At 35.5% G+C, this 12,500-nt stretch overlaps 1 protein-coding gene across 1 annotated transcript in view; it reads right to left on the bottom strand.

The window, feature by feature from the left end:
* Window positions 1–12,500, bottom strand: part of LOC122816266 (glucagon family neuropeptides-like) — a 74,305-nt gene that overhangs the window by 40,480 nt on the left and 21,325 nt on the right. Inside the window, exon 4 of the mRNA XM_044089003.1 lies at window positions 2,066–2,167. Coding sequence (XP_043944938.1) covers window positions 2,066–2,167 — 102 coding nt within the window. The remainder of the gene's footprint in view (window positions 1–2,065; window positions 2,168–12,500) is intronic.

Genomic DNA, 12,500 nt, shown 5'->3' with positions numbered 1-12,500 from the left:
TATCTGATATCTCTCTGCAACATCCCACTTACCTTTTATTGTGGGTTTCTATCTTCCACTGGGTGAATTAATAGGCACATTAAAAATGGAGATGTCACTCCCCCAGAACAGGAAAGCTGTCCATCAGCTGTCCAGAACCTAACCCCTTTTTTATGGCCATCACCATAATCCTCCATGATTTGGAATCTCAAATGAATATAGATCATCAGTGTCACAGATGGGAACCCTCCATTTGTGCCTTTAGAATGGGTGTTACAGGTGTTAGAAAAAAATGCATCTCTCAAGATTATTCTACACATAATGCATATTAACTTATAGTTTCTGCACAAATAAATGTTAAATAAATGCTTATGTTAAAAATAATATGTAATATAAATTGCGTAGTTATATAAACCACAGATACGTATTGTAGTTCTAAGTGTTTCACAACTGCATTCTAATATTAAGCGGTAAATTGTATTAACAGATGACTGCAGGTAAAGAAAGTGCTGAAGGGGTTAAGGGATGTACTATGGTCTCCAGAGTCTGGAATGCTCAGGAAAAGAGAAAAGTACACAGTGTGAAAGAGACTTTGTTTTATGTTAGCTTGGACCTTCCCAGGCTGAGATGAGTAGTTACAAGGAATGTTGGGGAGATAAAATGTTACTGGTACTAAAATTTGCAAATTCGAAAACAAGACTGGTTGCCAAGCCAGATGGCTTATGTTTTTCTAAAACATTATTGTTACTAAAAACATGATTGTTAAGTGTTCACATGCAACACTAAGCGAGAAGCATGAGGGTCTGCAAAGACCCTATATGCTAACGTAAAAATTCTGCATCCAAGTTACTGATAAAAATTATAAAAACCTGTGTAACTTTGCTGCTTGGTGAGACTGATTTGAAAACATTGTGAAGATAGTCTCCCAGCACTGATGTAGGTGGATTTAAATAAAAAGAAAATGTTTTGCACATCCTGAAGAGTTATTCTTGACTCAAGACTAAAAAGTAATTAATGTTATTTATGTATATTTTAAACTGCACTTTAACATAGGTAATATTCTCTCGTTACATAAATATCCTGGGCATGACAGCATCTGCTGCCCCCTAAGTTATTGGGTTGAGTGCCATGAATGGGAACTAATTGTTTATCTATCTATCTATCTATATATCTATCTATCTATCTATCTATCTATCTATCTATCTATCTATCTATCTATCTATCTGTTTCTTAATCTGGTAAATGGATATTACTGTCCCCCTTTCAGCCAAGACCCTGATCATCAGCATGATATAAATTATTGAGCAACATACAGAACAAAGTGGCAATTATATGCAATATGAAATTAATACTATAATAATGACTCTGTGTTAGCCCTAGCGTAAACATACAATAATACATCATGAGATTGCAGAGATATTGGCAAAGTGTTCAAGGTATATACAATTGTATGCAGAGATAAAAACAGAACTGAGATAATTATGACCTGACCTTAAAAAAATAACAGCAAAAAGAGAATCTGATTATGTGAAGGCAGAGTTAAAATTGTAAGAAACAGAAAACAGAATGCAGGTGTTGTATAAAAATCACCTGGAATGTAAAGGGTAATGGTATTTGGTATAAAATCACCTGGAATGTAAAGGGTAATGGTATTTGATATAAAATCACCTGGAATGTAAAGGGTAATGGTATTTGGTATAAAATCACCTGGAATGTAAAGGGTAATGGTATTTGGTATAAAATCACCTGGAATGTAAAGGGTAATGGTATTTTGTATAAAATCACCTGGAATGTAAAGGGTAATGGTATTTGGTATAAAAATCACCTGGACTGTAAAGGGTAATGGTATTTGTAGTATTTCTAAAGTAACAGTTGACCTGGGTCATAGATTTGTTTCTGGTGTGCACAAAGAGGTTGCAGCGTTGGGGCTACAGTTGTTACAGTAAGCACAGAATTCACTGTACAATATTTATATGTTTTATTCAGCCCACCATGCAAATATTGCAACTGAATATGAAACTAATAACAATAAATAATGACATAGAAAACAATCGAGTCACAGCAATTAAAAGTAATAGATTCTTACCCATGTTTGTCCAGAATTGTCTGTAAAGCCCTTCTTATTGAAATCTGCTTCAGGACATCCTTGTACGTTTTTGTGAAGATTGCATCTGCATGTCTTTCCATCCTAAGGGAACACAGACAGCATGACACATATGATTCCTTACCCTTTCTGCCAGTTGTAGCATTTCCATAATGTAAACAATGTCCTTTACATAATGTAAAAATTAAATTATAAATCTAGACTTAACTAAGTGTGATCCTGCTTGCATGTACAAGGGAAATGCATGTTAGCTAACCACACTAGGGAATAAGCTAGGCACTCAAAATCAAACATAAAAGTACTTTAAATAATAACATAGTAGTGAGTGTTACTAATAGTTAGGGAACACATGTTATACTGAAATTTCAAAAAATATGTGGCATCTAAACAGGGGGTGAAGCATGTGGTAAATTAATTAATTAAATACATTTTGTCATTGTCAAGGGTTGCAGTACAAGTGCAGGGGATTTCTGAGTGGCTTAGAAAGCCACAAACTTTATAACTGAGTAGGACATCATGAAGCAAGGCCTACATCTGTGAAATCATATACCTCATTTCACATTGTTTTTATTTATTCTTAGTTTTGATGTGTTTAACCTTGTCCATAAAATAAAATACTAAAGTCTGGATCAGAATGTGCAAAAGAGTTTAAGGTTGACAACATCTGGAATTGACATTCTGTTCATAATCTTACGTCTTTTTAATTTTATTGACCCACAAAATGTTTGCATTGAATATAAGCATACATGTTGAGCTTTGAAATATTTTTTGTGAAAAATGGAAAATGTATGATGACCTGCCAAAATATTTGTCCACATATAAAAATAGAAGCTATTACTTTGTAACCTGATTAAACTCACAAACACTTTTAGAGGTGACCTAGATTAACAGGTTGGGTTAAATGGCTTGCACAGGATTTTACACAATACATTTGGGTATGGCTGTAATCAGACATGCGATCTACATTGTTTGCAGTTCATTTAATTAATATTTAATCATGCTGTTGGAACCTTTCATTAGATTATCTGAAAAAAATCTGCATTGCTAGTTTTGGGTCAAAATATTGATATCTGGCAAAGTTTATGTTAATGCAATACAGATATTAAATGTACAATAAAAAATCAGGTGAGTAGCTTTGACTCAGAATTTGTAGCATTTTCTTGTTATTAACCTACTTTGTGAAACAATGTAATGTGATATTTTGTAAAGATTTTGGAAAGTATGAAATATTCTTATGGAGCTGTAGAAAATATTTTGCCTTTAGGAAATTATTCCTATGAAATTCATGGGATGCTAAGAAATAGCAATATTAGTAAGCTTGATTTAGAGTTTTTAAAAATTACCCAAGTTATGAGGCTACATTCTTAAGGTTATATGCAAGCTTTTAAGATGATGTGATGCCAAATGTCAACTGCCATTTTAATAAATACAGTTTAAACATCACTTAGCTGAACAAAAAAAGGATGATAAAAGTTTACTCTGTATGAGGGCAAAGTCTTTAAAACCTTTCCTGCAGTGCAGTCTTCTAAAGCCCCCTCTGTAAAGCAACCAACTTCAAGGTGTCTATAACACTGTGGAAACAGCTAGTCCCCTTTTACAGTAGCAGGAAACTGGTTTCACCAAGTCATGTTGGACAAATTGTACTTCATTAGACAGGACTTGAAGAAAAACTGTTACTGTATAGGTTTTGTAGCCTGCAGTATTTTAGTTAATACATCAAAATACTCTGGTCATGAGGAATCATGTTAACTCACTGACTGCTAAATCACTGAATGACAATTATACAAACATAGTTTTCTGAAATCTGTTTTTCTGCAAATGGGCAGATCATGGTTGTATGGAAAATGGCAAAATTTGGTTCACTGAAAATGGTTTAAATGAAAAGTTTTATATAAGTCGGCTTCAGTGATTTACTGGTTGATTGTCACGTTCCCTATCATAAAAATGCCTAAAACTTATAAAAAGCAGTGAAATTATTAATGTTACGGGGAGAAGGAGGTTTTACTAAGTAAATGCAAAATGTCTTCCATGACTAGAAAATGATTTCTGTTTCAGTTTGAAATATGATAACTGCCAATTTCATGATATATCATGATTTATTACTTTAAAGTTTTGGCTATATTATACATTTTAGATGAAATATTTAAAATCTTTCAAGACTGAACCTGTGGCTGTCAAATTAAATGTTGCTTTATAACTTTGAGGATGTTTGTCACTTTTACTCCACAATATACGAGTGCCTGTTTATGAACTAGTTAATAAAAGCAGTGAATGTGTGCAGCTCAGGTGCAGAAAGGGATTTTTTTTAAGTAAGTGAGGATACTGCTTGGGGTAATAAAATGAGTAAAAGGAATTAAACCAGAATTTGTAACATGATAAACATTGTGTACATGAAATGCTCTGAAGATCTAAGGACATAACTGTATTGTAAATCTGCGATCAAAATAGTGAAAGCTGCTAAAGTAATCAGAATGGAATTGATAAATTAAATGTAGACTTATAACCCAGTGATCTGAACATTGTTCCCTCATATTACCAATATACAATTATTGTAATTCAACCTGTTACATAAAGATCCTTAATAAATTCACATCTTTTCTTGCTGCAAAGTACGTTTCACATGGCAAATTCAAAATCTGTTTTAGCTTGTTAAGAAATATAAATTTGAGCTTTTTGTATAAAAAATAACCACTTTCTTATCTCCAAATTACTTTGAAGGGCTATCTGCTTGATAACAAAAATACATTAGAGCTTGCATATGAAAAATAACCACTATGACATTTATGAGTTACCTTGAAGGGCTATATAATGATTCAGCAAGGCACAGTTCAAAAACTATGCCGCACTAAATGCAACAGAGCAAAATCATTATTCCTTAGAGCATTTTATCTTAAAAAGTTCACAGAAACACTTTACTTAATCAGAGGAGCAGACCTTCTCACATTTTCCATGTAAGGAGTTACATTTCTAGTACATTCCAAATGTATATAACCCTCAGTCATGCTTCTCTATTAAAACACCATATTCTCTGCTACTGTGGTCTCAGAGAAAATAGGTCATATTGAATGAGGCAGACCCTTTTTATATAGTTTGGCTTACAGTTTTTTTTTTTTTTTTGCCAATAGTGCATTGCTGAACTTTTACCACACAGAATGAAAAGGCAAGAGAAAGGGAGGTTGAACATAGTTCTTATTACAAAAACATGGCACAGTGATAAGAGGGTAGAACATAGAAGTAAAAGAATATAGATTTTACAGAATGACAAGGAAGGTGCAGAAAAGGATAAACAGTAGCCCATGAAGGGGGCAAGGTAATGACAAAGGTCGGAGGCTACTATACGTAAGTGTTCTGACATGTAAGATCAAGTACTGGTAAATCGGTGCACTGTAGTGGTCTCTAGGCATGTTAAAGCAGGAGAGTGAGAGATAAGGAAGATGAAACATACAAGGGGAAATAAAGAAGGGGGTATAAGGAAGAGAGTTATGCACTTGAGGGGTTCTGGGAGTGAAGTTTCCATTTTTACACTTTCTAACTAATTTATATCCTGAGTTCAAAGTTCATTGGTAATGTCACGTTTCCTTTTTTTGGCATAATTTCCAGATCCATAATAGAGTATAACACCCCGTTTGGTATGTACCTCTCCAAACACCTGCACCAAGTGGAAAGGCCACAGAAATACTTCACAAAGAGAATCCATGGCCTCCAACACCTGTCTTATGCGTACAGGCTCAAATCACTATCACTTTACTTGGAATTATACAGATTGCTCAGAGGTGATATGTGACTTGCCTACAAGGCAATATTGGACCCTGCCCTACTAGACATGCTCCATCTCCTTAAGTCTAACTCCTCATGTATTACCTGCTTGAAAGGCCTAAATCTAATATGCAACATCAACAAAACCTGCTGGAGAGACAGGTTTGTCTCCCAGAGGCTGCCCCATCTCTGGAATAGACTTCCCATACATGTCAAACAGAGTACCTCACTGACCCTCTTCAAGCGCAACCTTGATGAGTGGATGGGAAACCACAAATTTGTCCCAGGGGCTCCACTTTTGTCCCTCATTGACAGAGGTGACAGGTTCTGACTGAGGTTTCTTTCTTGGGGATAAATTCTTGGCTAGGCTTGTAAGGACCCCAGGGTCATTAATCTAGTAACCTCCCATGATCCTATGATTTCCTTCAATGTGTATTTACCTAACACAATTCAATCAAAAGCCCACAAACTATGAAAAACACCTTAACAAATACATAAAACATGTGTAGTGACTTGTAAAGAAACAGTTAGGATATAAATTAGTTTGAAAACTTTTCTTGAGATGAGGATGGGGAGACCACTAGCTGTACAACAGTTCAGAAAAAAAAAAAAGAAACAAAGAGGAAACTGTCTGCTATCAGGGAGGATAACCATATGAATGGGACAGGCTGCTCTCAAGGCAGCAGAAATCTATACAGTGTGTTAGCTGGAATATTGTCAGTCCAACAAAGAAACTTTCAGTGAGTTCTGAGGCCCCAAAAATAATTGAGTGAAAGTCACTTTCAGTGAACAACTAACTATTTTTTCAGGAAAACAACCCCCTGCATCCCCATACTTATATATACCAATTTCCTGGTTGCACAGGCGTAAGGCACAAGGCAAACTCTATTGGTACTGATTGTGGCTTTTAGCAAATTTACTTTATGGCACTGGTACTCATTAAAAGACTTGCTCCCTCTTGGAGATTCCCTCACAGTGATTTTTAACAGATAATAGGGCAACATAGTAGCACCCAAGGACAGGAAGATGGCAAGACTAATACTCTTCTATAAGGAAGGAACCAGGAAAATGCTGTCAAACCACAGGCCAGGTATCCTAAAAGAGGTACCTGCAAATGTGCTGGAAGAATCCAAAGGAAAAGGCTGGCTGCTTTCCTACAGAGTAACAGTCTTCAGTACAACAGCATGTGTTTAGCACCATAGAAAAATGTCAGCCAAACTTCATCCAGTTTTGTGAATGGGTTACACAAAACTGTAACTTGGACAGGGAAGAGAGCAGCCACCCTGGGTGCAAACTGTTAGGAGGGGCATGATCTGCAATTGCCGATGGGGTGTCAGTGCAGTACTAACATTTGCATAAGAAGCCACATGTGATATTGTGGCTTAATGAATGCCAATACTGCATTTGTGGAGCTCAGCACTGCAGTAACAATAGTAATCAACTTGCTACAGTTACAGTTTAGAGTATAAGTCCTTTTTTTTGGGGGGGGGTCACAAGTTTGGGTTGAGGGTGTGCCCGTCTCAGGAACTGTACAGGGTGTTAGATGACTTAGCTAAGACTCTGGGATTACAGGAGAATTTGAAAATGGAGCACCAGTTGATGTGGGCTATTGGAAAGGTAGCTGCTAGGAAAACTGCATGAGTTAAAGATAGGATTAAGACTGAGAAAGTGGAGTTTAGTATAGCTGTAAATAAGACAGAACTTTGTTGTGAAATGCTCATAGTCAGGAATAAGGGAAGTTACTGACAGAGTATTGTAGGTGTCAGACCTGAATACAATACTCTTCATTGTGTTTGAACATATCTTAAGCAGGAGAGAACAGAATCAGCCAGGGAAGTTTTGAAATTGCTGAGCAAAGTGGCAGAAGGATGACAGTTGGGGAATCAGTGCACACAGATCTAAAGTACTGAACCTGGAAACAACTTTGATATGAAGTATCAGCCAGGAGGAAGTGGAACAGATAATAGTACAGTGGTTAAAGAACCTGAGGGTGTTCATTATACTTGCATAGTATAGGCAGGAGCAGAATGACAAGGCTGTGACAGTAACAAGCAGAATGTTGAGGTGCATCTTGAGAATATTAAGACTCCAAAAGCAAGGAAGTAATTCTCCCATTCTGCTAGGTACTGGTCAGTCCATACCTTGATTATTACATGCAGTCTTGGTGCCCATAAGGGGAAGGGGACTTCAGGCATATAAATCCATAGGAAAACCACCAGAAAGATCTGTGGGATGTAGGGGGAAATGGTATGAACAGAGATTAGATTTGCTGAGGCTTTTCTAGTAGGAAACTAGAAGGAACAGGGGAGATATAAAATGGATGCATGAGAGCATGCTGGTACATGAGCTGGTCACTTTGAGCATGAAGGATGGCAGAGAAAGGGGCACAGACAGCAAACAGTAGGAGCCAACTAGTCCCTCAGTATGTAAAAGTACTTCATGTTCCACTGATATATGGACCCATAGAATGGATTATCAGAATGAGTGGCAGACACAGAATCCATGGAAACAAATAAAAGGACAAAGACAGGTGGAGAAAGGGTAAAGGTAGAATAATATTAAATGTATTAAAAGGGCAAACCAGACAGACTGAATGTCCTCTTCTGCCATTAAACAAATAATGTAAAATATACTGCATGTTTAAAGTTTTAAAGCAAAAATGCTGAAACCCACCAAAGTTACAAGAATGTGTCCTAGAACCGAAATACAGCCTTGTAAGTTTGACGTTTATTACTTTTTCACCATTTTTTCAACATAGTCTTCAAGGAAGCCAATTGCATAAGCCTTACAACTGTCACTACACAATTCTTTCCAGAACAATCAATTTGCTGTCAGCATTAACTTAGATATAATAGTGCCATATTTCAATAGGCATATGCATGTCCTGTAAATAATACTTAAATTATGAATACAAAATGCTGTGATTTTAAAAAGATAAATGTCAGCCATGCAAATCCCATAGAAGTGCATTAAAACACTTAAACTTTATTGTTGGTATGGCTAACTGTATGAGCAAATGTGGACCCATTTAAAAAAAATAAAGAATATACATTTTCAAAGCATATGCAATCAAAACACAATTGTCTACATGCTCAGAAACTCAAAATCAGCTAAAGATGAATATGAAAAAAAATTTCAAACAGCAGACAAATTCAGAGCATTATAAGGAGAAAAAAAGTCCAAACGCAGTAAAAGTAAATCAAAATATTAAAAAGGAGTGTCACAGAAAACAATAGTTTATTGAAACAAGAGCCAAGCTTTATATATATATATATATATATATATATATATATATATATACACACACACACACACACACACACACACACACACACATAATACCACAGTAACTCAACAAAGGTTTAATGGCAGGCAGAAGATAAAACCACAATAAAATCCAAAGATAATCACAAAAATCAAAACTGTTTAGCACTTTCACTGAACACTGTCAGCTTCCTCAGACCATGCACAGTGCTTGCACAAGTTCACAGGTAAATGCAAATAATGCCATCAAATCCTCCAATGAACAGTCTCCTTTCACACTACCTGTTCAGTTAATTAATTGATGGTCAATTAATCACCTAAGCAACTGTCTCCCTTTAAGGGCTGGCCTTAAGGAAACCTTCCCATTCAATCCCTTATACTTATTAGTCTGCAAATGTAAAATCTGGTACAATTCTCTCATTTCGGTCTTATTAGAGAAATCACCCATCCTTAAATCTTTATGAATGATTTCAACAACCATAAAACTATAATTATGTCCTTTATCTGTCTCAATAATATGTTTAGCCAGTCCCTGCTTAATACACCTTATATGCTCCTTCATCTTCTCCAACAAAGTCCTGTTGGTTTTACCAACATAAAAACATTGGCAGATAATACATTGCACTAAATATACTAGATTATTTGCGTTGTAATCAGCTGAAACATTAAACTTATAGACTTTACTTGTGGTAAGATGTATAAAACTTACATTGGTGTTAACATAACCACAAAATGATTTGCTGTGTGTGTGTGTGTGTGTGTGTGTGTGTGTGTGTGTGTGTGTGTGTGTGTGTGTGTGTGTGTATTTGTGTATATATACATATATATATTTATATATATATATATATATATATATATATATATATATATATATATATATATATATATATACTACATACATACATATACAGAGAGAGAGAGAATTGAAGTTAATCAGAGAATACAATAATGATTGATAGCACTTTAAATTTTGGTAAATAAATATAAAAAATGTAACTATAACTATTAGATTATGTTCTTTTTTCAGGAATTCATACTGGTGGAAGCAGAAGAAATAGTTACAGATTTTATATTTTATAAGGGTGGAGTATTATATCTTTGTTGCAACAGAAGGCTTTTCTTTCTCAGAGGTATTGGTCACTGTTACCGCTGTTTGGACATAACCATTGCCCACAAAACTACAGCCAAATACTAGAGTTACATTTTTACATGTGCATTTTTAAGTGTATTGTGTCCAGCAAAAAAGGAATATTATAGTTTTTTAACACTATTATTAAATTATCACTTAAGACATAGACAAGTATTCATTAACATAAAAGAAAACAAACCATATTAACATCCTTCCAGTTATATATATTGTGACTTCCCTACCCTGGGCCAGTATTCAAGGAGCCTGAATCATCACCACTGACACTGGAGAGAGGCATTCATTTGGAATACAAATGGATGCATTCAGTATTTCCAGATGCAGACCTCTCTGCATCAAGCACATTTTCCCTTAAGAGCACACAGGGAACACAGTCAGCCCAGGGTCTGGATTTATCTATATCTGTCTCTCCCCAGGTCCCCAGTAAGGCTCCCCACTGACACAGCTGTGTTCAGCACCGTCTCTGTGAAACCAGTGCTTCATGTCCCTGATCCAAGCAGCTGACAAACACTCTTTGAGATTTAATTTTCACACACACACACACACACACACACACACACACACACACACACACACACACACACACACACACACACACACACTCCTGGGAAAGGCAGATTACCCACTTTACCAACTTTGCCCAGACTATAAGGTAGATTCACTGCTACCAGTCAGTTACTATAAGGCTCTTAAAAGGGTATCCAATTATGTTGAGTGCAATTAATATTAATACAAATGGCAACGTTGACCAAACAGCCAGGCCTTCAGGTGTGGCCACAGTTATCACCAAATAGATATATGCAAATACTCCCAAAGCTTAAATATTTTCTAAAAAGGACCAACCGCAATAAAAGTTTAAATATATTTAATAATAAATAATAAAAGAACATGAAAATACTAAATATCTATTTACAGTAAACACCAGAGGTTTCAACCACATGAAATATTAAAATAACACAGGTGATTAGGTTCACACAGTTACAGAAAAACAATTCTTACCTAATCTCACTATATTTTCCTGACTAATCTAAAGAATACTATTCCTTGGTCCATTTACTAAAGCAAGGCAAGATGAAATAGATGAGTGGTCTTCCTTCTTTGTCAGTTTCCAAGAAACAGACTGCTCAGTCTGACTAAGAGACTTCTCAATATTAAATCTAAATATTATTTCTGGGATAATTTACAGAATGACATCACAGCCGGTCATCTGACTCTGTTTCCCACACTATCACCAACACTAGAAGCTGCCAGGATTTTAGTACCTTTGTGTTACCATACATACAGATAGAACTTTCCTGATATCCAGTGCAGCTCCTAGAAGCAATAAAACTATTTCAAACCTCTACCCTTCCAGAGTAGCAATTAGCTCCCTGCTAGAGAGAATAAAGAAGGCTTCCTAATACTTGGTTTCCCAGACATTTTGTCTCTGGCTGCAACCAGAACTGTAAGATACAATCTTTATGGCCTAATTTAATTTCAACAATTTTTCAAATTTTGCTGCAGCTAGATTGTGATTAACTTCTTCTCTTCCTCTATCCTCTGTTAAAACATATACATTTAATTCAGTTACAATAATACATGTACATTTCTTTTCTTTCTAGCAGGGCACACTGTTGATACATTTCTAACACAAGCAACTTTACAAATATAGCTGTGCTAGCATATGTTACACATCCACTGCTGTACTTCTCCTGGCATGGCTGGCAATACCTCAGATCATCACATACATTATACATCACATGTATTTTTTTTTAAACTATCAATTCAACATTACATAAATTGTTCAATTCCTGCCCTCCCTTAAGCTTCACTCCTCCTCGTCTTCCTCAACATTATTTTGTATGTATTGTTTCCACAATTTACACTTATTTATATGTAATTTGCTTCATTCCTTTTCAAAAGATTCCACTTCCAGTTATTTTATGTCTTTTGCACTATTCAATACTTCAAATACAGTTGGCTTAGACTTTGATTTCCATTTTCCAGTAATTGATTTTTTGGCAGCTACCAGAATTAAACTTAACAATGCCTTACTATGTCTATACAATTCAGATCCTATGTCCTAGCTCAAAATAACAATTTCCTTAGTTACACCCATTTGCTTACCCAATATTTCTGATAGAGAACTCTATAGAGAATTTTTTTAAGTCTGCCAGCTTGTTACACTCTCAGAACATATGTTCATAGTTACTTCCCCATCACACTTTCAACATTTGCCATCTACACGAGAAAAACATCTTTGGAGCCTAC

Source organism: Protopterus annectens, chromosome 12.part0, assembly GCF_019279795.1.
Source record: "Protopterus annectens isolate FY-2018-M chromosome 12.part0, PAN1.0, whole genome shotgun sequence".
Taxonomy (NCBI): Eukaryota; Metazoa; Chordata; order Ceratodontiformes; family Protopteridae; genus Protopterus; species Protopterus annectens.
The sequence above is the reverse complement of the archived record's forward strand: the minus strand, read 5'-3'. Positions and strand labels throughout refer to the sequence as shown.